The 26762-nt window shown below is 39.5% G+C and overlaps 2 protein-coding genes across 3 annotated transcripts in view; both read right to left on the bottom strand.

The window, feature by feature from the left end:
- The window catches only part of LOC128688225 (transcription initiation factor IIA subunit 1), a 262849-nt gene extending 246110 nt beyond the window's left edge, over positions 1–16739 (bottom strand). For both annotated transcript variants that reach the window (XM_070086548.1, XM_070086549.1), the window contains exon 1: positions 16598–16739. In XM_070086548.1, the coding sequence (XP_069942649.1) occupies positions 16598–16670 (73 nt within the window). In that variant the 5' untranslated portion in view covers positions 16671–16739. The remainder of the gene's footprint in view (positions 1–16597) is intronic.
- LOC128688223 (uncharacterized) overlaps positions 1–26762 on the bottom strand; it is a 598240-nt gene that overhangs the window by 415889 nt on the left and 155589 nt on the right. The window lies entirely within an intron of this gene.

The following is a 26762-nucleotide window of genomic DNA, read 5'->3' as shown; positions in this document are numbered from 1 at the left end:
CTTTCCTGTATTCACCTTTAATTTTCTTCTTTTGCACACCCTACCAAATTCATCCACCAATCTCTGCAACTTCTCTTCAGAATCTCCCAAGAGCACAGTGTCATCAGCAAAGAGCAGCTGTGACAACTCCCACTTTGTGTGTGATTCTTTATCTTTTAACTCCACGCCTCTTGCCAAGACCCTCGCATTTACTTCTCTTACAACCCCATCTATAAATATATTAAACAACCACGGTGACATCACACATCCTTGTCTAAGGCCTACTTTTACTGGGAAAAAATTTCCCTCTTTCCTACATACTCTAACTTGAGCCTCACTATCCTCGTAAAAACTCTTCACTGCTTTCAGTAACCTACCTCCTACACCATACACTTGCAACATCTGCCACATTGCCCCCCTATCCACCCTGTCATACGCCTTTTCCAAATCCATAAATGCCACAAAGACCTCTTTAGCCTTATCTAAATACTGTTCACTTATATGTTTCACTGTAAACACCTGGTCCACACACCCCCTACCTTTCCTAAAGCCTCCTTGTTCATCTGCTATCCTATTCTCCGTCTTACTCTTAATTCTTTCAATTATAACTCTACCATACACTTTACCAGGTACACTCAACAGACTTATCCCCCTATATTTTTTGCACTCTCTTTTATCCCCTTTGCCTTTATACAAAGGAACTATGCATGCTCTCTGCCAATCCCTAGGTACCTTACCCTCTTCCATACATTTATTAAATAATTGCACCAACCACTCCAAAACTATATCCCCACCTGCTTTTAACATTTCTATCTTTATCCCATCAATCCCGGCTGCCTTACCCCCTTTCATTTTACCTACTGCCTCACGAACTTCCCCCACACTCACAACTGGCTCTTCCTCACTCCTACAAGATGTTATTCCTCCTTGCTCTATACACGAAATCACAGCTTCCCTATCTTCATCAACATTTAACAATTTCTCAAAATATTCCTTCCATCTTCCCAATACCTCTAACTCTCCATTTAATAACTCTCCTCTCCTATTTTTAACTGACAAATCCATTTGTTCTCTAGGCTTCCTTAACTTGTTAATCTCACTCCAAAACTTTTTCTTATTTTCAACAAAATTTGTTGATAACATCTCACCCACTCTCTCATTTGCTCTCTTTTTACATTGCTTCACCACTCTCTTAACTTCTCTCTTTTTCTCCATATACTCTTCCCTCCTTGCATCACTTCTACTTTGTAAAAACTTCTCATATGCTAACTTTTTCTCCCTTACTACTCTCTTTACATCATCATTCCACCAATCGCTCCTCTTCCCTCCTGCACCCACTTTCCTGTAACCACAAACTTCTGCTGAACACTCTAACACTACATTTTTAAACCTACCCCATACCTCTTCGACCCCATTGCCTATGCTCTCATTAGCCCATCTATCCTCCAATAGCTGTTTATATCTTACCCTAACTGCCTCCTCTTTTAGTTTATAAACCTTCACCTCTCTCTTCCCTGATGCTTCTATTCTCCTTGTATCCCATCTACCTTTTACTCTCAGTGTAGCTACAACTAGAAAGTGATCTGATATATCTGTGGCCCCTCTATAAACATGTACATCCTGAAGTCTACTCAACAGTCTTTTATCTACCAATACATAATCCAACAAACTACTGTCATTTCGCCCTACATCATATCGTGTATACTTATTTATCCTCTTTTTCTTAAAATATGTATTACCTATAACTAAACCCCTTTCTATACAAAGTTCAATCAAAGGGCTCCCATTATCATTTACACCTGGCACCCCAAACTTACCTACCACACCCTCTCTAAAAGTTTCTCCTACTTTAGCATTCAAGTCCCCTACCACAATTACTCTCTCACTTGGTTCAAAGGCTCCTATACATTCACTTAACCTCTCCCAAAATCTCTCTCTCTCCTCTGCATTCCTCTCTTCTCCAGGTGCATACACGCTTATTATGACCCACTTCTCGCATCCAACCTTTACTTTAATCCACATAATTCTTGAATTTACACATTCATATTCTCTTTTCTCCTTCCATAACTGATCATTTAACATTACTGCTACCCCTTCCTTTGATCTAACTCTCTCAGATACTCCAGATTTAATCCCATTTATTTCCCCCCACTGAAACTCTCCTACCCCCTTCAGCTTTGTTTCGCTTAGGGCCAGGACATCCAACTTCTTTTCATTCATAACATCAGCAATCATCTGTTTCTTGTCATCCGCACTGCATCCACGCACATTTAAGCAACCCAGTTTTATAAAGTTTTTCTTCTTCTCTTTTTTAGTAATTGTATACAGGAGAAGGGGTTACTAGCCCATTGCTCCCGGCATTTTAGTCGCCTCATACGACACGCATGGCTTACGGAGGAAAGATTCTTTTCCACTTCCCCATGGACAATAGTCTTATTAAATCTTAAGTTAATCCTAAGTTTGTTTAAGATATTCCTCCAGGATGGCTTTAATGGAAACAATGTATCATGCCAAGACAAATTGAATCCCATTAGTAAATCTGTCATTTGTACTAATATTAAATGATTTGACTACCTAACTATTTTAAACCTAATTATGTATGTATCTAACTGAGAATGTTCCTATTTAAGTACCTAATAGTATGTTCAAATGTACTGCTCAAGTATGACCTATATCAAAATAGCGTAAGAATTAATATTAATCTGCCCGAAGTGCCTAGGCACGATAGTGGCCATCTTTGTAATTTAAATCTTATACAGTGGTCCCTCAATTATCGTCCATAATCCGTTCCTGGAAGTGGGACTGTTATCGAAATGGACGATTTACAAATCAATTTTCCCCATAAGAAATAATGTAAATTCAATTAATCCGTTCCTGACACCCAGAAGTATTAAAACAAACAATTTTTTTACATGAAATATAGATGTAGTACATAAACAATACAGTGGCACATGATGAATTAAACATTAACAGAATAACACTTACCTTTATTGGTGATTCTTCTTTGTGTATAGAAGACTGGAGAAGGAGACAGATTGGATGATTTACTGTTTGGAAGGGGAATCCCCTTCCATCAACACCTCGGGTACCAACTGCTTTTCTGGGGTTACTTCTCTTCTCTGTTTCTTAATGCCACTAGGACCACCTTGAGAGTCACTGGAGTCCTGTCTCGCAAAAAAACTGTCCAGAGAGCTCTGTTTCTGGCGTCTCTTTAAAACTTCCCTAAAATGGGCCAAGACTCTGTCACTGTACAAGTTGCCGATATGGCTTGCAACACCCTTCTCTGGGTGATGTTTCTCTATAAATCTTTCCATCCTACCCCACATTTCAAAAATCTTCTTAATTTCTGAAGAAAGCACCTTCCTCCATCTCTCTTCCTCCTCCTCTGCAGCAAGATTCAGAGCTGCGATCTGTTGCTCTTCCTGCTGAAGCTCTTGCAGCTCCTCAGTGGTTAGCTCTTCGTTCTGGTCCTCCACCAACTCTTCCACATCCTCCAAACTCACATCCAACCCCATGGAACTCCCCAGTGCAACAATAGAGTTTACAACTGATATAGGCTCATCAGGGGCTGCCTCAAACCCTTCAAAATCCCTCTTGTGGACACAATCTGGCCACAATTTTCTCCAAGCAGAGTTCAAAGTCCTGGTAGTCACTCCCTCCCAAGCCTTACCTATAAGGCTTACACAATGGAGAATATTGAAGTGTTCTTTCCAAAAATCTCGTAGGGTCAAGTGAGTGTCTGAGGTCACATTCACATTGCTTTGGTGTAGAGTTTTTTAAAGTTTGAAATGACTTGCTGGTCCATGGACTGGAGGAGAGGAGTGGTATTCGGGGGCAAGAACTTTACTGTGATGAACCAAAACTCCTTCAGAATTAGGTCATCCAAGTTTGGAGGATGAGCAGGTACATTGTCCATTACTAGGAGGCACTTGAGATCCAATTTCTTTTCCAAGAAGTAATTCTTCACACTAGGGCCAAACACTTCACTGAACCACTCGATGAAAATGTCCCTTGTGACCCATGCCTTACTATTAGATCTCCAAAACACACACAATGTACTCTTCATAACATTGTTTTTCTTGAACACTCTGGGATTTTCAGAATGGTACACTAGTAACGGCTTCACTTTGAAATCCCCACTAGCATTAGCACAGAACAGTAGCGTCAGCCTGTCTTTCATAGGTTTGTGTCCTGGCAGCGCCTTTTCTTCCTGAGTAATGTAGGCCCTCTTTGGCATTTTCTTCCAAAGGGGCCTGTTTCATCACAACTGAACACTTGTTCAGGTTTCAGTCCTTCACTGTTTATGTACTCCTTGAATTCATGCACATATTTCTCAGCTGCGTTGTGGTCCGAACTGGCAACCTCACCATGCCTTACCACACTGTGTATGCCAGTACGCTTCTTAAATCTCTCAAACCAGCCTTTGCTGGCCTTAAATTCACTCACATCATCACTAGTTACAGGCAATTTCTTTACCAGATTGTCGTGCAACTGCCTAGCCTTTTCACAAATCTCCTGCTAATTGTTTCTCATTTATCCACACCAATAATAACTTCTCAACATCTTCGAGTACTGGTGATCTCATTTTTGTCAGCATATTTACCCCCTTTGCAACAACAGTGTCCTTGATTTCCTTTTTCTTGGCTATGATGGAAGATATGGTTGTACGGGATTTGTTATACATCCTGGCCAGTTCGCCCACATGTATGCCACTATCATATTGTTCAATGATGTTTTTCTTAAATTCAATCGTATTTCTCACCTTCTTTACCAAAGGCTTGGCACTAGGAGCTTTCTTTGGAGCCATGGTAGCTTATTTAGCACTTAAATAACTTGCAAGCACTAAAATAAATGAAATATTACGAAATATTTCGCTGGAGCACATGAGGGGACCGTCGCTCACTGGTAAACAATGGCACACTGGCTGGGAAGGGAAGGCCCAGGCGACTCAGAGCGTGAGTACGCGTTCGGGACGAAGGACTATTAGCGAGTTACCGGACCATTTGTGTGCCAATATTTAGACGAAAAAACAGGACTATTTCCGAAATGGACGACTTTCAGGCTGGACGATTATTGAGGGACCACTGTAAAATGTAAACCACACACTGTAAGCTTTACATGGAAATAAATATTTGTATTTGTATTATAATGTACATGACTAACATTACAGGTCCTCCATCACAAATCCGGCATCATTGGGACATGTAGTGTGCCGGATTACTGAGTTTGCCGGATTACAGAGTGGTTAGATTAGAATACACTTAATAAAATTAACCAACCTGACTTATAGAAAGTTCACTGAACATTGGCAAAAATCGAACATTTCCGCTTCTTTGAGCTCAATTTCAAGATACTTTTCGTCATGAAAGCAATCAAAATCATGTCTATTTCTGTAATATATCTTTCATTCTATCAAATGAGTCCAAAAAAATGAGAATACAATCATAAAAACCATACGAAAATATACTGCAATGAGGCGGATAATGGCTGAGAAGTGAACTCCCTTATTTATTGTCCATCTTTTTTATTTTTGTTGTATGTTAAGAAGCATCTTTCCATCATACATTGCCCAAGTTTCAATGAGATAGCCCAACAAACAACCGAGAAAAAAAAATTACCAAAAATCATATATGGCAAGCCCAAGCCAGGTATTGGAAATAAGTCACTTTGTCTGACTTTTCTGGGTTATCCTAGGTTTTCTATACATAAGTAAGTAAGTAAGTTTATTCAGGTATACACAAATACAGTTACATAGAATTATCATACATAGCAGCATATGTGTAGAGAACCTAGGATAACCCAAAAAAGTTAGACAGAGTGACTTATTTCCATTGGGGTCCTTTTACCTTATTATCATAATATAAAGGTTATAATATTTTCTTATTATTCTACAATGAAGATAACATCTTATTATCATACTAAAAAGACTATCTACTACACGAGGGTCATTAAGACTATCTACAATACGAGGGTCATTACTAGGAATAAGGTAAAATTTACACGTATGTTAGCTAAAAAATAGAAAATCATTCCCCTCCCTTTCTGTAGCTACATTCATCAGACACCTTTTGGCACTCTTCTTGAACTGGTTCACGCTATGACTGGCTTTGACATGTGCGGGTAGTCTGTTCCATTCCTTTATTGCTGTACAATAAAAGGTGTTTGACGCCTGGCCAATGACTGTGGGTACTACAAAGTTGTGCTCTCTCCCTCTAGTACTATGATTGCTCTGGTTCCCAACCTTGACAAAATTGACAGCAAGATATTCTTGACACTGTTTGTGAGCAATTTTATAAACATGATTTATCTTCGGTTGTTTTACTCTGTCTTCAACATTCAGCATATCCAACTGCTGTAATTCATCCTGGCCTACATGTTCTCTTGGTCCCAGCCCCAGGATGAATCTTACGATTTTGTTCTGGGTGATTTGCAGTCTATTTTTCAGTTTTTTTGTCAAGGCAGAGTACCAGGAAGAGCAAGCGTAATCCATATGGCATTGTATAAGGGCTAGACATAGGGTCCTGCGAGCTTCAGTAGGTACACACTGTGGTTGTCTATACAGGAACTTCAGTCTGGAATTCGCTTTCTTTACTACACTGTTCCCTATCAATTCTCCTGACATGCATGGGTCAAAGGGGATTCCCAGATATTTTACTGATGAAAACAAAGTGATGGGCTCCCCATTACAATGAACATTAAAATTATTTACCCTTCTCAGTTTATGTTTCGTGTCAAAGAGAATGGCTTCAGTTTTCCCTAGGTGTAATGATAGTTTGTTGTCTACTAACCATTTGCTGCAGGACTCCAGTTCCAGTGTTAAAACATTAGCAATATCTTGTGGGTCTTTACCTGACACTAACAGAGCACTGTCATCTGCATACAGTAGGAGTTTGCACTTGACACTGATAGGCATATCATTGACATAACATAAGAATAATAAGGGGCCCAGAATACTACCTTGGGGAACTCCATATGTTATCGGCAGGGGTTCTGATTCTGTTTTGTTGATTTTGACTATTTGTCTCCTGTTGCTAAGGTAGGACTTAAACCAGTCTACAGAACCTATACCGATAGCTTGAAGTTTATTACATAATATATTGTGGTTGACAGTATCGAAGGCCTTTTGCAGGTCTATGGTTACCATACCTATGAGGTTCCCCTTTGACATTTCAGTTCTCAGGTAATCCATCAGATTAACCCTTTGAGGGTTTCGGCTGTACTAGTATGGCTTATGACCCAGGGTTTTTGACGTACTAGTACGCCTAAATTCTAGCGCCCTCAAATCTAGTGGGAGAAAGCTGGTAGGCCTTCATATGAAAGAATGGGTCTATGTGGTCAGTGTGCACAGTCTAAAAAAAATCCTGCAGCACAAAGAGCATAATGAGAAAAAAACTTCGACCGTTTTTTTTGGAATAAAACAGCGACTTTGCAGTGTATTTTCGTATGGTATTTATTGCTGTATTCTAGTTTTCTTGGTCTCATTTTATAGAATGGAAGACATATTACAGAAATTGAGATGATTTTGACTGGTTTCACAATGAAAAGTACCTTGAAATTGAGCCCAAAGTAGCAGAAATGTTCGATTTTTACCAAATTTCAAAAGTAAACAAATCTTTCCAAGCGTCCAATACACGTCAACTGGTGAGTCTAATATTCTTTCACAAGTGCGCCAATATTATTTATACCATTTTTTACACTAATGCAGTAGTCTGCATAACAGTAAATCTTCTATTTTTGTGAGAATAAAAATTCAAAGTGAAAAGCAAAAGAATATAAGAGAGGCCTTGAGAAGTGACTAATGACCAGAGGAAATGTCATTTTAGTGCCAGGAATGTCTTTCTTGTTCATTCTGAGCCCTATTCGGAAATTGGCATCTTTTGAAATTTGTGTGAAATTGGCAAAATTGCTGAATTCTGACCACTGTACTGGATAGTTGAAATTGATAAATGGGTGGTTTCTTGCACCCATTCGATAGAAAAAATGGAGTTCAAGCGAAATATTCATGTTTTTTGTCGACTAATACAGTGGAATAGGCTGAAAATGGGGCTCAAAGTGGGCAAAATCGCCGATGCGTAAACATCGCTGAGACTGCTAACTTCACGAGAGCATAATTCCGTAAGTTTTCCATAAAATTTCAAACTTTTGGTGTCATTATGATCGGGAAAAGATTCTATATCTTTTCACGAGAGAAAATTATTTTTTTTTTTTTTTAAATTTGGCCGACCCTGAGAACGAGTCTCGGAGAGGGCCTGTCGACCCTCAAAGGGTTAATAAGGGAGGTGTCGGTTGAGTAAGATCTTCTAAAGCCCGAATGATAGCTATGGAGAATGTTGTTGTCATTAAGGTACTTAACTACTTGAGAATACACCGCCCTCTCTAGAATTTTAGATAGTATACTGAGTATACTAACAGGCCTATAGTTGCTTACATCAGACCTACTATTCTTCTTGAAGATAGGAGTAACTCTGGCCTCCTTGAACCCCTCTGGTACGGTATTAGTGGTGATTGATAGATTTATTATGTGAGCAATGGGGATTGACAGTTCAGAAGCACCATCTTTTAGGAACTTAGACGGGATGTTATCAGGGCCTGTGCTCTTAGTTGGGTTTAACCTGCTTAGTTCTATTTGAATAAAGTCATGAGATACACTTACTAGTTGACAACTGTTTGGGGTTACCCTTTTATTGGTATAGTATGTTTGAAACTTATCAGAGTCTGTGTTAAAGGTATTTGATGCAGCTGGTAGTTTACTTACTAGTGTTGATGCAACAGATGTGTAGTAGGAATTAAAGCAATTTGCCACCTTAGATGTTTCGTGGCATACCTCATTATCGATAGTGAGTACTATGTTAGACCTATCTACTGGCTTATGGCTATACCCCAACTGTTTTAGTTGTTGCCAGAGCTTTCTGGGGTTATGCTTATACTCTTCAATTTTTGAGCAGTAGTGCTTTGCCTTTGCTCCTTTTGTAAGTCTCTGTACTCTGTTCCTCACCCTTTTGAACTCATTTAGTGCTGCAATATCCTGTCTGTTTGCTTTAAATCTTAGCAGCTGGTCTCTGAATTTCACATTATCTAATATCTCAGTAGTCATCCAGGGTTCAGTTCTTTGTTTAATCCTAACCTCTTTAACTGGTGCAATATTATCAAGGATGGTAGTGAACATTGTTTTGAATTTTTCCCAGGCATCGTTTACGTCCGTGCAACTTATCTCTGTCCAGTCACAATTGTGCAGCCTATTTACCAGTGTTTCTTTACTGTAGTTTCTATGATGAAATTAAGACACATGTGCAACATCTGGGTATCTTTATTGTAGACGTTTCGCCATCCAGTGGCTTTATCAATACAAATTCTAGGACATAACTTGAAGACAGTAGGACTATATACAGAAGATGAGGTAATCAGTCCCTCAACCTAGGAGTAGGTGCGAAGAGCACCGTAGTCTCGGAGATTCTGAAGCAGAAGGAAGGAGCCTGGCGCTTATATAGTAACGTCAGGTGTAGCAGACGAGGGCATAGTCACTGGTAGGGGGGATTCCCCAGTGGAAGTAGGTCCTTCCCAAAGAGAAGGGTTAGTTGTAGTAATAGTTGCCGTAGCCATGAAGGTTATGTACATGTCCTCAGAATCAAGATTCCATGATGTTGCAGTGTCTGTCAAGTTGTGCAAGAATGGTATATAATACCGACAAGATGAAATTAAAACACATGTGCAACATCTGGGTATCTTTATTGTAGACGTTTCGCCATCCAGTGGCTTTATCAATACAAATTCTAGGACATAACTTGAAGACAGTAGGACTATATACAGAAGATGAGGTAATCAGTCCCTCAACCTAGGAGTAGGTGCGAAGAGCACCGTAGTCTCGGTGCTCTTCGCACCGAGGCATCATTTACGTCCATGCATTTTGTTATCACTGTCCAGTCACAATTGTGTAGCCTATTTACCAGTGTTTCTTTACTGTAGTTTCTAGTTGACCTCATTTTTATTGTCCTGTGTAGGCCTATCCTATCCCTAGTGATTTTCCTGGTGCAGTAAATGATGAAATGGTCACTAAGACCTGTGGTAATGACGCCTGACTGACTAATGTTCTCAGAGCGGTTACAAAGTATGTGGTCAATTAGGGTGGCTGAGAACTGTGTGATCCGGGTTGGTGTATTAATTAGTTGAGTGTAACTATTTAATCCTAGAATTTGCTTATACCTTTTGCATAGCCCGTTATTTTGCTGCTGAAAACAGATATTGAAGTCGCCCAGTATTATTGTCTCGCAATTGTTTTCAACTCCGGACAAGACTCTGGAAAAGTCTTCTAAGAACTGGTCCTGGGTAGGAGGGCGGTAACTAGTTCCTACTAAGATGGGTTTGGTCTTAGGAAGCAGCACTTCAAACCATAGAATCTCCAGTTTATTGTTATTTAAATCAGGTCTTGGGTTGTAAGCTAAGTCATTTCTAATGTAGGCACATACTCCACCACCCTTTCTGTTCCTATCTAAGCGTTTTATATTGTAACCATCTATTTTGACCTCGTCGTCAGTCACCGTATCATCCAACCAAGATTCAGAGATGGTTATAACTGCCGCCCTAATTTTGTTAGCTAGAATCCTAATCTCTGCCAATTTAGGAAGAAGTGATCTTGCGTTGACATGAATAAAGTGAAGGCCTGTTTTCATAAAACAATCATAATCATCAATATATGGCAATGGGTCATTTGTATTAAAATTAGGTAAATCAATGTCATCACTGCTAAAGGGCAACTGTGCCAAAGTGCATTTGTTACACACAAAATGAATTCTGGCACCGTTGCTATAATTGTACATACATCCATCATGCACCCACCCTTTACACATTTTACATAAGGTGCCTTTTCTGTTTTTCATGCGTACTTTAGTACAGTGTATGCACCTGTTTGGTAGTGTTTGAGATAATAATGGCTGTATTGTCTCACATTGACCTATGTATGCATTACATATGGAGTTAAGGTTATCATTCCTAGCTACTAGACTGTCATTATCACCGTCATTTATCTGTCTGTTTTGCCTCTGCACAATAGTTTGAGGTCCTGGATTAATTTGGATATCACCACTTAAGAGCACTACAATAAGAGCTGTGTGCCACTGTTTTTGTTTGGGTATGCGGTGTTGCCATACCTTGTGGTGATAGTGATATTTATTTTTCTGGTAGGATGGCAACTGTTGGGCTTTTACTGTCCAGGGCGCTATTACTCCATTCACCTTTTCCAGCCCCCATGACTGATTTCTTTCTTCATGGAATTGAAGAAGAAATATAAATATAATTATGGCAGCCTGTACCCCCCTAATGCCTGCCATTTTCACTCTTCGCTCTTTTACTCATATACAATATTATTTATTTCCCTTTTCCAGTCCCTAGTACACTTAGTATCTGCTTTAGCAATCACCACTGAATTACTAGTAAAATTTCCTCTTCAAAACCCTCTTCACTGCTCACTTTTCCCTTAACTTCACAAACCCCTTACAGTTAACCCCTTATTACACACTCCCCTTCCCATCTCACTTCACAGACTGGCTTCCCCAGACTGTGTATGATAATCTATGTAACTGTATTTGTGTATACCTGAATAAACTTATTTACTTTTAGTCTGTCAACCCAGTACAAGAAACTGCCAATTCACTTACTTCAACTACCCAATAAAGTGGTCAGAAATTGGCAATTTGGCCAATTTCACACAAATTTCAACAGATGCCAATTTCAAAATAGGGTCCAGAATAAACAATGTAGACATTCCTGGCACTAAAATAACATTTTCTCTGTTTATTAGTCACAGCTACAGGCCCCTCTGATATTACTCTTGCTTACCATTTGGAATTTTTAATCACAAAAAAATAGAAAATTTACTGTTATGCAGACTGCTGCATTATTGTAATGATTGTATAAATAATGTCAACCCATTCTTGACTCCGTATTGGAATTTGGTCTGGCAGGCAGACAGGTATTTGAGCTTCACTAAAGAATAGAACATTTTTGCTACTGTGAGCGCAATTTCAATGTACTTTTCGCCATGAAAGCAATCAAAATCATATCTATGTCTGTAATATATATTTCACTCTATCAAATGAGACCAAAAAAATGAGAATATAACCATAAAATCCATACAAAAACATACCGCTAAGCGGCCGCTAATGGCTGAGAAGTGAACTCTGCTATTTGTGGTCTGATTTTTTTCATTTTTGGTGTACGTTAAGAAGTATCTTTCCATCATACATTGCCCAAATTTCAATAAGATAACCCAACAAACAACTGAGAAAATAATATAATAATAATAATAATAATAATATCTTTATTTACTACACGTACATGTACAAGGTATACAGGCCTAGCTGACATCAGTGACATACTACTATATAGAAAGCTGCTTTTATGCAGAGTATTTCAAGAAAATTAGGTCAGTGTCCCAGGATAACACCCACACTAATCAGCTAACACCCAGGTACCCATTTACTGATGGGTAAACATAGACAACAGGTGTACAGAAACACGCCTAATGTTTCTACCCTGGCTGGGAATCGAATATTTACCAAAAATCATATATGGCTAACCCAAGCCAGGTACTAGAAATAAGCCATGTTGACTTTTTTGGGTTATCCTGGGTTCTCTACACAAATGATGCTATGTGTGATAATCTATATAGAGAAAATAACTTTTTTGTTTCAGGTTTATGGTGCAGTACGAGTGTATATCACAGTTAGCCGTGTGCTACACTCCGTTTTCTCTAATTTGAGCCCCAAAGATTATTTATTCTGGAGTATTTAACATGTTTTATGTTATTTATATTCTTTATTATGTCATATTAGATCAACTGTGATAGGCAAATAAGCTGTAGTGTTGATATTAGTGTAATAATAAAGCATATTCTCCTGCATCATGAGACTGAGCTCATGGCAACCGACAGTGGCTTCAAAGCCACTTTATCTTTAATGGACAATGTACTGTGTCGGTGCTTTATATAATGAGAAGCATTTCTTTTATTCATTGGAACCATGGCTAGGGCTAAAAGGAAGCAAGTTATAACAATAAATGGAGAAAAAGAAACTGGAATGACTTATGCAGCAAGTGGCGCCACCAAACAGTACCAGCAGGTTGGTGTGGCGACCCTAGAAATTTGAAATTATGCTAGCCAAAATTAGTGCCAAATAACTAAAGGAACCGAATAACTGATTGTCGGATTTGTGATGGCAGACCTGTATAATGTACATGATTAACAATATAATGTACATGATTAACATAATAAGACCCACAGATCGACTAATCCATGTTTCACCAGAATGTCACTGGCCAACAAATGCTAAGAGAAATGAAAGATACTGTACTGTCTTACTTCAGGAGGGCCTGAAAACAGACAAATTTCCATGGTACGTCGGGAAGCCTCTATGATTCTGTGTTCCAGGCCAAGTATATGCAGACATGTGGGGGACCGAGCTGTAGCTCCTGGTACGTTGTTGTCACCACAGTGTCTAGTCCAAGAAGGAAGATCTATCGTCCATCTGCCCTGATCCTGCCTGTTCCTGCTTCGTTCAAGCATGGGGTTGCCAGTTCTCCTTAGCTAATAAAACCTAATATTTGCCTATATTAAAGGCCTAAGCCTACCTATGTTAAGGTCCTAAGGCTACAATATTAATATCTAAGGTTACCTCACTAATCCTAATATTAGTTACTAACTGTATAAACCTACCTAAACCTTGCTTATAGGGTAAATTTTTTTTTTTTTTTTTTTTTTTTTCAACAAGTCGGTCGTCTCCCACCGAGGCAGGGTGACCCAAAAAAGAAAGAAAATCCCCAAAAAGAAAATACTTTCATCATCATTCAACACTTTCACCACACTCACACATTATCACTGCTTTTGCAAAGGTGCTCAGAATACAACAGCTTAGAAGCATATACGTATAAAGATACACAACATATCCCTCCAAACTGCCAATATCTCAAACCCCTCCTTTAAAGTGCAGGCATTGTACTTCCCATTTCCAGGACTCAAGTCCGACTATATGAAAATAACCGGTTTCCCTGAATCCCTTCACTAAATATTACCCTGCTCACACTCCAACAGATCGTCAGGTCCCAAGTATCATTCGTCTCCATTCACTCCTATCTAACACGCTCATGCACGCTTGCTGGAAGTCCAAGCCCCTCGCCCACAAAACATCCTTTACCCCCTCATTCCAACCCTTTCGAGGACGACCCCTACCCCTCTTTCCTTCCCCTATAGATTTATATGCTTTCCATGTCATTCTACTTTGATCCATTCTCTCTAAATGACCAAACCACCTCAACAACCCCTCTTCTGCCCTCTGACTAATGCTTTTATTAACTCCACACCTTCTCCTAATTTCCACACTCCGAATTTTCTGCATAATATTTACACCACACATTGCCCTTAGACAGGACATCTCCACTGCCTCCAACCGTCTCCTCGCTGCTGCATTTACCACCCAAGCTTCACATCCATATAAGAGTGTTGGTACTACTATACTTTCATACATTCCCTTCTTTGTCTCCATAGATAACGTTTTTTGACTCCACATATACCTCAACGCACCACTCACCTTTTTTCCCTCATCAATTCTATGATTAACCTCATCCTTCATATCAATTAATACGTACCCTCACTACCTACGCCGACTAGTGTGTATGTGTTTGGGTGGATGTTAAGGGTTCATACCGCTTATTTACTGTTTACTTTCTGTGGAACTTTGGTAGACCTAATAAATTTCCACAATAATGTGCATGATTAACATTATAATGTACATAATTATTATAATGTACATATATTAACATTATAATGTACAGTGGACCCTTGAGTTTCGGCAGCATCGACTTTCGTGAAATTCGACCTTCAGCGAGTTTTTTTGGCAAAATTTGGCCTTGAGTTTCGTGATTAGACTCGTGTTTCGGCAACCGTCCGGTACCCGTCCGCCCGTCACCGCGCACACCAAGCCAGTCTCCCACACCATTCACGCTCAGTGTGCCATTGTTTACCAACACTTGACCATCACCCCACGGGTTCATACAATACATTTCATAATAATCCATTGTTTTTTGTGCTTGCAACTGCTAAATAAGTCATCATGGACCCAAGGAAAGCTAGTGCAAGCCCTTTGGTAAATAAAGTGAGGAACACGATCCAGAGGGATTTTGAAGGGTTTGAGGCAGCCCCTGTCCCTACCGACCCTCTGCCTGTTGTGGAAGGTGTTGTGGCATTGGGCAAGTCCACGGGGTTGGAAGTGAGTGACGGGGATGTGGAAGAGTTGGTGGAGGACCACAGGGAAGAGCTAACCACTGATGAACTGCAAGAGCTTCAACTGGAACAGCATCAGACCACAGCCGAGGAACTTGCTTCAGAGGAGGAAGAAAAAGAGAGTGAAGGAGGTTCCTTCTTCAGTGATTAAGGACATGCGTGGAATGTGGAATGAGTTGCAAAGTTTTGTTGAAAAGTATCACCCTGACCAAGCTGAAACAAGCCATATCTGCAACATGTACAATGACAGTGTTGTGTCCCACTTCAGGGAAATCTTAAAGAAACACCAGAAAAAGACCTCTCTGGACAGATATTTTGTGCGACAGGGGTCCAGTGACTCTCAAGTTGTTCCCAGTGGCATTAAAAGAAGAAGGGAAGTAATCCCAGATAAGGACTTGCTACCTAAAGTCCTAATGGAAGGAGATTCTCATTCCAAACAATAGTGTACACCTTCCTCCTATCCCCTCCTCCCGTCTTCCATCCACCCAGAAGTCTTCAGTAAAGGTAAGTGTAATGTTATTATTATTTTTTATATGCATGTACTTGATTTCTCATTGATTTCAGTATATAAATCTTTATTTAATTTGAAAAAAAAAAAATTTATTTTAATATTTTTGGGTGTCTGGAACGGATTAATTTTATTTCCATTATTTCTTATGGGGAAAATGGTTTCGAGTTTCGTGAATTTCGACTTTCGGCAGGCTCTCTGGAACAGATTAATCACGAAACTCGGGGGTCCACTGTGCATGTATTAACATTATAATGCATGTTTATTAACATTACAAGCCCAGGCATAATATAAAAGTAAATATAAAAAGACATTATACATACAGTAGTATCTCGGTACTTGAAATTAATCGATTTCAGAGTGCTGTTCGAGTACCGATCTGTCGAGTACCAATCAAATTTTTCCCAACCAATTTTCTTTTTGGCTGGTTGTTATCACTAATTTTCTTAGTGATACAATATAAAAAACACCAAAAAATGCAAAGAAACACAAAATAGTTTACAGTGAAGATCTGGCAGATCATGTTTGTTTGGTTGAGTGCTGAGCAAACGATCAACTACCCAGTGACTTCTTTTACTGAACAAAGAGTTTGAATACCGAATTGTTCGAGTAGGGAGCTGTTTGAGTACTGAGGGTCCACTGTAGTTGAAGGTGAGGAGCTAAGAAGACCTGGTTATGGCCCCTCACATATTATCACACCTAAGAAGCCAGTGTAGAGCAAAGGAGCATGATATGGAGGCCAGCGTGTCTGTCTGTGTAATCAAGCAAAGAAGGTAACAACCCTCTAGTGTATCCTCCCTGCCAACAACCTTGTATCACTCTACCTTGTTGTTCTTACTCACCCTTGACTGCTGGTGAGGCTAAGATTTTCATTTTCTTTGTCTTGTGTACCTTTGTGAACTTGATGTTTGCCATCGCGATCTCCCAATTCACGTTATAACGGAAATTCTTGACGGCTCCCTGAAAGACAAAATTTTTTCGTCACATACTAAGAAAAGGCATATAATAGGGTGGATAAGTGAGCACTGTGGCAGATGTAAGTGTATGCAATAGGTGGTAGGTTACTGAATGCAGTTAAGAATTTTTATGAGGATACTGAGGCTTAGGTTAGGGTGCATAGGAGAAAGGGAGATTATTTTCCAGTAAAATTAGGCCTTAGACAGGGATGTATGATGTCACCATGGTTGTTTAACATATTTACAGATGGAGCTGTAAAGGATGGGAATGCAGGGGTGTTGGGGAGAGTGTGGGATTAAAATATGTGGAATGTCATACAAAATGGAAGTCATCACAGTTGCTTTTTGCTGATTATTTTGTGCTTTTGGGAAATTCTGAAGAGAAGTTACAAAGCTTTGTGGATGAATTTGGGAGGGTATGTAAGAGAAATTTACAGGTGAATGCAGGAAAGAGCAAGGTGATGAGGGTAACAAATGAGTAAGGTAATGAATGACTGGATATCAGATTGGAGGGAGGGAGTATGGAGAAAGTGAAGGTGTTCAGATATTTGGGAGTAGACTTGTCAGCAGATGGGTCTATCAAAGAGAAGGTGAACCATTGGACTGATGAAGAGAAAACGGTGTGTGCTGCACTGAGGCATCTGTGGAGACAAAGAAATTTATCCATGGAGACGAAGAGGGGAATGCATAGAATATAGTGATACCAAAGCTCTTATATGGGTGTGAAGCATGAGTTGTGAATGTTGCAGTGAGGAGGGGGCTGGAGGCAGTTCATATGTCGTGTCTGAGGGAAATGTGTGGTGTAAATATTATGCAGAGAATTCATAGCTGGGAGATTAAGAGGTGCAGAATTGCTAAAAGTATTATCCAGAGGACTGAGGAGGGGTTGTTGAGGTGGTTTGGACATTTTGAGAAGATAGAGTAACACAGGATAACTTGGAGAGTGTATAACTCTGTAGGTGGAAAGGTGGGGTAGGGGTTGCACTAGGGAAAATTGGAAGGAGAGGGTAAGTGAGATTTTGTGTGCAAGGGGCTTGGACATCCAGCAGGTGTGTGTGAGCTTGTTAGATTGAAGTAGAGGCAAATGGTTTTTGGGACTTGACAAACTACTGGAGTGTAATCAAAGCAACATTTACAAATGGATTTAAGGAAACTAGTTAACTGGACTTGAGTCCTGGAGGTGAAAAGTACAATGCCTGCACTCTGAAGGAAAGGTGGAGATATGTTGCAGTTTTGAGCTGTAGTATTGGCACACCTCTGGCAGAACAGTGATGGAGTGAATGATGATAAATGTGCTTCTTTTTCAGGTCATCCTGCCTCAGTGTGTTTAAAATAATAATAATTTGTTTGAACACAGTAATTTTCCACAAAGAGAGGAAGACCAAAGAAAATCAGATACGTAGTTTAGCTATTCAATTTACAGAGGTAAAAAACAAAGATACTGCTGGAGATAGATCAAAAGGAGATGATGCCTCAGGAAATAGTGTCGACACACTACTAGCAAAACCTGGTGTTAGTTTAATATGTTTATTATGCACCCCATACCCATCCTGTGGGCGGTAGTCAAAAGATTACAGAGGTACATAATTGGTCCAGGGACTGGACTCCAAAGTTTTGATAGCTGAGCAAGTTACAGAGGTAATGAATTCACAATTTACAAAGGTAATGAACTCACAATTTACAAAGGTAATGAACTCACAATTTACAAATGTAATGAACTCCAGGTAGGTCTGGTCACAATCATGTCAAGTTACAAAGGTATTTACAGATTACAGAGGTACGTAATGGGTCCAGGGACTGGGCCCCCAAAGTTTTGATAGCTGAACTAGGTACAAAGGTAATGAGCTCACAAGTTACAAAGGTAATGAATTCTGTAGAATGGTTACTTACGTTTATACATGGCTACAATCATGAACAAATTATAGTGTAATGAGCAATTCACACTTCCACACCCGGTCACAACTGTAATGAGTTATTGGTGCAAATATTGATTGAGTCACACACACACCACACACACACACACACACACACACACACACACACACACACACACACACACACACACACACATGCACGCAACCACAAATAGGTGAGTACACACACAGACAGACAGACACACACACAAACCTGGTGGAAGCACTGATGTTCATACAGAGGTGAAAGATAGGGAGGAAACAGGAAAAAAAATACACCAGCAGTAAATACAGCTACAATAAATCCTAGCAAACAGAATTACAATCTATGAAAAGCAGGGGTGTCACTAGCACGTTAAGAGACCATACAATAAGTGTCAGGGGCCCGAGACTGTTCAACTGCCTCCCAGCACACATAAGGGGGATTACCAACAGACCCCTGGCAGTCTTCAAGCTGGCACTGGACAAGCACCTAAAGTCATTTCCTGATCAGCCGGGCTGTGGCTCGTACGTTGGTTTGCGTGCAGCCAGCAGCAACAGCCTGGTTGATCAGGCGCTGATCCACCAGGAGGCCTGGTCACAGACCGGGCCGCGGGGGCGTTGACCCCCGAAATTCTCTCCAGGTAAACTCCAGGTATCTGCAGGTACAGAATATCTGGTAAAACAGGTGGGATATGCACCTTTGACCATGCCAAAAAATGCCACATCCACATGACAAGAGGAGAGTGCAACTTCCCCTCCTGTAACTTATTTCACCTGGTAATGTGTCATTCATTAACCCTTTCAGGGTTGAGAGGCCCTCTCCTAAACTCGTTCTCAGGGTCAAAAATTTTTTGGAAAAAAAAAAATTATTTTTTTTCATATGAAATGACAGAGAATCTTTTCCCGATCAAAATGACACCAAAAGTATGAAATTTGATGGAAAACTTACAGAATTATGCTCTCGCGAAGTTAGTGGTCTTGACGATGTTGACGCATCAGCAATTTTGCCCACTTTGAGCCCTGTTTTTGGCCAATTTCAGTTGACTAGTCAACAAAAATCATATCTATTTTGCTAGAACTCCATTTTTCTATCGAATCAGTACAAGACACCACCCATTTACCGAATTCAACTATCCAATAAAGTGGTCAGAAATTGGCAATTTTGCTAATTTCACACAAATTTCAGAAGATGCCAATTTCCAAATAGGGTCCAGAATAAGCAAGACAGACATTCCCTGGCAATAAAATAACATTTTTCTCTGTTCATTAGTCATGTCCCCAGGCCCCTCTTACATCCTTTTTGCTTTCCACTCTGTTTTTTATTCTCAAAAAAAAAATAGAAGATTTACTGTTATGCAGACTACTGCATTAGTGTAGAAATGGTATAAATAATATAAGTGCACTTGTGAAAGAATATTAGACTCACCAGTTGACGGGTATTGGAAGCTTGGCATGATTTGTTTACTTTTGAAATTTGGTAAAAATCAAACATTTCTGCTACTTTGAGCTCAATTTCAAGGTACTTTTCATTATGAAAAAAATCAAAATCATCTCAATTTCTGCAATATGTCTTCCATTCTATAAAATGAGACCAGGAAAACTAGAATCCAACCATAAATAGCATACGAAAACACACTGCAAACTCGCTGTTTTAAACCAAAAACATGGTCGGAGTTTTTTTTTCTCATTATGCACTGTGTGCGGCAGGATTTTTTTTATACTGTGCACACTGACCACATAGACTCATTCTTTCATATGTGTGCCTACCAGCTTTCTCTCACTAGATTTGAAGGCGCTAGAATTTAGGCGTTCTAGTACGTCAATAACGCTGGTGTGTAAGCCATACTAGTACATACATCGGAAACCCTGAAAACGTTAATCCACGAAGGAAACTCCTACAATGCATACTGCCAGGCACATCACCTAAAGGGGACAAGAAGACACAGATCAGCCAGAATATGGGAAAGAAAAGAGGGGAGCCACAAGCTCTCCAGGGACAGAGGTTTTTTAGGGCCAGGAGGATAAAAAGACTGACAAGAAATGACAATAATCCTATACCAACTGAAAACACTTCTGGAGCTGAAGCAAGGTCATTGGCCTCCGCTCCAGAACAACAGATATTAGAGCCAGCAAATAAAACCCCCCTAAATTCCACCAGTATAATGACATTTGTCTTTGCAAACATACAGGGTCTAAAGCCGTCAAAAAACAACAAAATTCCTTACATCAAGGGACTGCTCACGAAGTCAAATGCAATGTTTGCAGCATTCACAGAGACCCACTGAAAGGATCATTATGACAATGAAATCTGGATCCTAGGTTATAACCTATTCCGATGTGACAGACTAAACAGGCAACAAGGTAGGGGGGTTGGCCTGTATGTCACAGAGTCGCTCATTTGCTCGAAACTACTAAACACTGAATACCAAAAGACTGAAAACCAAAACCTTGTCATTGTGGTGGTATACAAGCCTCCAGATGCAACTTCCCAGATATTCCAGGAGCAGCTTGAGAAAATTGGCCACTGTCTGGAAAATCTCCCAACTCCTGCTCCAACCAACTTACTACTAGGAGATTTCAACTTGAGACACTTAAAATGGAGGAGTATAGCAAACAATGTTTTAGCAGAGATCACCCCAGGAGGCAGCTCAGATGAAAATTCATATACACATGAACTATTAAATCTCTGCATCAAATTCACCTTAAACCAGCAAATATTAGAGACTACAAGACTAGAAAAAACGCTGGACCTCATCTTCACTAACAACGATGATCTGATACATAACATAACCATATCAAAGACAATACACTCAGATCACAACATAAGAGAGGTGCAGACATGTATGCACAGGGCTCCTGATCAGCATAATGTGAGCAGACATGAAGGTCTCTTCACGAAATTCAATTTTAATAACAAAAACATACAGTAGGACCAAGTAAACCATGCCCTAAATGAAACAAGCTGAGATATCCTAAGCAACACAGATCCGAACATTTGCCTTGAAAAAATTAGTTCTGTGGTTCTTGAGATCTCCTCAAGACATTCCATTTTTTTTTTTTTTTTTATTATTTTGCTACCTTAACTTGCATATTTTATCTTGTCAATTTAAATATAGTTATACTCTAATTCTTGTAAACAACTTATATAAGACCTTAGTGCAATTACAATTGAGAGTCTTGTGCCTTTTTTATATCATTAGATTAAACTCAGTTGTACTATAGCTCATTCTAGCTCAATACATAGTCAATACCAAATTCATTATATTAGACCATAGTGTAATTACTAGTGAGAGTCTGGTGCTATTTTTAATTAGTATTTTTATATTATTAGATTAAACCTAGTTGTACTATAGCTCATTCTAGCTCAATACATAGACTATACCAAAGTCATTACATTAGACCTTAGTGCAATTACAAGTGAGAGTCTTGTGCTATTTTTAATTTGTATTTTTATATTATTAGTTTATACCTAGTTGTACTTTAGCTCATTCCAGCACAACACATAGACAACACCAACTCCATTATGTGTATTAGTGACTATACTCTACATGACCAAAATGCTAAAGCTATATACTTGTCCAAACTTCCCACCACTACAGATATCAGTACTAAAACTCAACCCACAACTCAGGATAAAAATAACCATAATTTAAACCTAGAAGATGATTGATCACGTTGACCCTGATCTAAACCTCCATAATCTGACACACAATCAAAACCTATTGGAAAGTAACTGCCTTTACTACACAGCATCACAAGCCAACACTATCCATAACAATGCTAAAAGTCTATCAGTACTTAACTACAACATCAGGTCCTTAAGCAAACACTATGATGACCTCCTGGCACTCCTTGAATCACTAAAGACACCCTTCTCCTGCATTATTCTTACTGAGACCTGGCTTAAGCAGGACATAATAGATATCTACCAGGATACACAGCAATCCACAACTGCAGACCATACCAAGTTGGGGGTGGTATTGCAATCTATTACTCTAACCAATTATCTTGTATTAGCACCACTTGCTTTAGTGATGAATATGGAGAATACATTTTTGCTAATTTTACTGTAAAAAACCTTAAGACGCCTATAACAATCGGTGCCATTTACCGGATACCCCACACAAACATCCCAAATTTCAGTGAGAAACTAAAGGCACTAATAACAAACAGACAAATGAATAAGCACCACCTTCTCTTAGCTGGAGATTTCAACATCAACCTTGGCCTACTAGACGATCAGCCTGTAACTGATTTCATCAACAATATGAACAACACACTTCTCATACCAACAATAACTAAACCAACCAGGCTCACTGAAACGAGTGCAACCATAATAGACCACATATGGACCAATATACTAGCCCCCCTTAAATCAGGGATAATCACAGATAGCACTACAGACCACTACCCTACCTTCCTCTTGACAAACATTTGTAAACCACCACTTGAATACAACAAAGTTTCATTTAGACTCCATGATGAGGCCTCAATAAGGAAGTTCACAGCTGACCTAGAGACTGTTGACTGGCCTACAGAATTCTCCAAGGCCAATGGTATTGATGACTGGACAGACATTTTTCTTAACAAATTACTTAGACTATACAACAAACATTGTCCTATAAAAACGAAACAGATCACAAACAAACGGCTTGGTTGCCCATGGCTAACCAGCACCATTCTGAAATCCATTGACAAGAAACACCAATATGAAAAGCAATATAGACAGGGCTTAATACACAAAGATATTCTTAAACACTATTCATCAGTCCTCACCAAAGTAATAAAGAAAGCCAAACAACTATACTACTCCAGTAGATTCACTGACACAAGAGGAGATATAAAAAAGACCTGGAAAACACTCTCTCAGATTCTAGGGATCCACAAACTGAAAAAAACAAGAATATTGCCCTAACTAAACCTAATAAAACACCACTGCATCCCACTGACACAGCTAACAAGATAAACGACTTCTTCTCAACCATAGGTTCTAATCTCGCCAATAAAATCCCACGCACCAATGCCCATGCCGGGGACTACCTAGATGGGAATTTCCCAAATTCCTTCTATCTTGCTCCAACTGAGCCCATGGAAGTCACCGAGATTATAAAGTCACTTAAAAATAACTCAGGGAATCTGTCTCATGTCCCACCATTATTATACAAGAGAGCGGCCCATGTCCTCTCGCATGCTATCTCATTACTTTTTAACAAGTCACTAGAAACTAGCACCTTCCCGAAACTACTCAAGATGGCAAGGGTTACACCAATACATAAAGGTGGTGACCCTACAGATTTAAACAACTATAGGCCAATATCAAACTTACCATTGCTATCCAAAATCTTTGAGAAACTCGTGCACAGGAGACTATATTAATTTATAACGGCACAAAACATACTCAACCCCTGCCAATTTGGATTCAGGAAAAATAAAAGCACTAACGATGCAATCATAAAAATGCTAGATCTGCTTTACACAGCATTGGAAAATAAGGAATATCAACTAGGAATTTTTATTGACCTAAGAAAAGCTTTTGACACAGTAGACCATGGCATCCTACTCCACAAACTTAACCATTATGGTATAAGAGGCCATGCGCTTGCATATTTCAAATCTTACCTTACTAATAGGTATCAGTATGTCACCATTAAAGACACAGCATCAACAACACAGCCACTTGATACTGGAGTTCTGCAGGGAAGTGTCCTTTGTCCCCTGCTCTTCCTCATATACATCAATGATCTTCCAAACGTATCTCAACACCTGAACCCCATTCTCTTTGATGACGACACGACTTATGTCATCTCTCACCCTAATCTTGCCACCCTCAACACCATTGTTAATGAGGAGCTGATCAAAATATCGACTTGGATGACAGCCAATAAACTTACGCTTAACACTGACAAAACCTATTACATTATGTTTGGTAGCAGAGCAGGAGATGCGCAAATTAACATTAAGATCGACAACACTCTAATTGCCAGGCATAATGAGGGCAAATTCCTAGGCCTATACCTCAACAACAACCTGAACTTCAGCACCCATATCCAACACATAACCAAAAAAGTATCCAAAACGGTTGGGATCCTCTCCAAGATACGATACTACGTGCTGCAAACTGCCCTTCTCACACTATACCATTCACTTATATATCCATACCTCACCTATGCTATATGTGCTTGGGGTTCAACTGCAGCAACACACCTAAAGAAAATAATAACCCAACAAAAAGCCGCAGTAAGAATAATCACTAAATCCCATCCCTGGCAACACACCCCCTCACTCTTCATAGATCTAAACTTACTCCCTGTTCAGTACATCCACACTTACTACTGTGCAATCTACATCTAGAGGAACTTAAATTCCAATATTAACCTTGACCTAAAACGCTTTCTTGATAGTTGCCACAGAACCCACAGGCACAATACCAGACACAAACATCTCTATGACATTCCCCGTGTCCGACTAAACCTTTACAAAAATTCAATGTATGTCAAAGGCCCTAAAATCTGGAACACCCTACCTGAAAATTCTAAAACTGAAGACACATTCATCACCTTCAAAACTACCATCAGAAAACATATTATCTCCCTGATACACCCTGTCAACTAATTACACGAATACCACCTGGTGGTTAACACTTACACTCACTCACCCATTTGACCATAAACAGAAATATCAATCTCAATCTCAAAATAATGAAACGTAACTAGTCATAAGTTGGCCTGTGATACTCCAATACTGAAACTATGTATAGTGCCAAAACAAAAGCATTCACATTGCTAAACTCACAAACTAGTATTTAGTCACTTAGCCATAATACCAACTTACCTTATAATTTTGTAATATTTTAAACTTAAGATTTAATTTAAGTCTGCCCGAAATGCCTAGCCATGCTGGGTGTTCTAGTGGTACACTCTGTAATTATTATTTTACTACATGTAAACCACACAATAACCAAATTCTGTAAACTCAGCATTGTAATCCTTATAGAGAATAAACTTTGAAAGAAAAAGAAAGAGAAGGTGTAAACTAGAAAGAGAGAGACGCTCCCTATACAGAAGAAGGCGAAGAGTCACAGAGCTGCTGAAAGGGGCCAATATATCTTAAATACGAAGGGAGGCACTGGTCAATGAAATTGCAAATATCGAACTTAAGCTGAAGGAATCTTACAGGAGACAAGAATCACAGGAAGAACTAAAAGGCATAGAGGAAATTGAAAAAACAAAAGCAAAATACTTCTCTTATGCCAAATCTAAGGGAAAAACAACATCCAGTATTGGGCCCCTGCTTAGGCAGGATGGGACATACACAGATGGCAGCCAAGAAATGAGTGAGATACTTTAGTCCCAATATGACTCAGTGTTCAGCGAGTCGCTGCCCAGACTAGGGGTCGACAATCCAAATGAATTATGAACGAAACCCAAAATTTCATCATCTCAAAAATCTTGGATATTATCCTAACTCCACAAGACTTTGAAAAGGCAATAAATGACATGCCTATGCACTCTGCCCTAGGCCCAGACTCATGGAACTCTGTGTTCATCAAGAATAACAAGAAGCCCCTATCACATGCCTTCAGCATTCTATGGAGAGGGAGCATGGACACAGGTCATCCCACACACACTAAAAACAACAGACATAGCCCCACTCCACAATGGTGGCAGTAAAGCAATTGCAAAGAACTACAGACCAATAGCACTAACATCCCATATCATAAAAATCTTTGAGAGGGTTTTAAGAAGCAAGATCCTGGACGCTGTAGAGGATAAACAAAATACAGATGTAGTATACACAGACTTTGCAAAAGCCTTTGACAAGTGTGACCATGGTGTAATAGCACACAAAATGCGTGATAAAGGAATAAAAGGAAAAGTTGGTAGATGGCTCTATAACTTCCTGACAAACAGAACACAAAGAGTAATAGTAAACAGAGTAGAGTCCCAGGCAGCCACGGTAAAAAGCTCTGTTCCACAAGGCATCCTCATTTCTGACATAGACAGAGATGTAAGCCATAGCTCCGTATCTTCCTTTGCGGATGACACCCAGGTCACCATGGCAGTGACCTCCATCGAAGACACTGCATGACTCTAAGCGGGCATCAATCAAATATTCGAATGGGCCACTCAAAACATTATGAAGTTCAATGTTGAGAA

This window comes from Cherax quadricarinatus, chromosome 19 (genome assembly GCF_038502225.1).
Source record: "Cherax quadricarinatus isolate ZL_2023a chromosome 19, ASM3850222v1, whole genome shotgun sequence".
In the NCBI taxonomy this organism is placed as follows: Eukaryota; Metazoa; Arthropoda; class Malacostraca; order Decapoda; family Parastacidae; genus Cherax; species Cherax quadricarinatus.
This window is presented reverse-complemented; position numbering and strand designations above follow the sequence as displayed.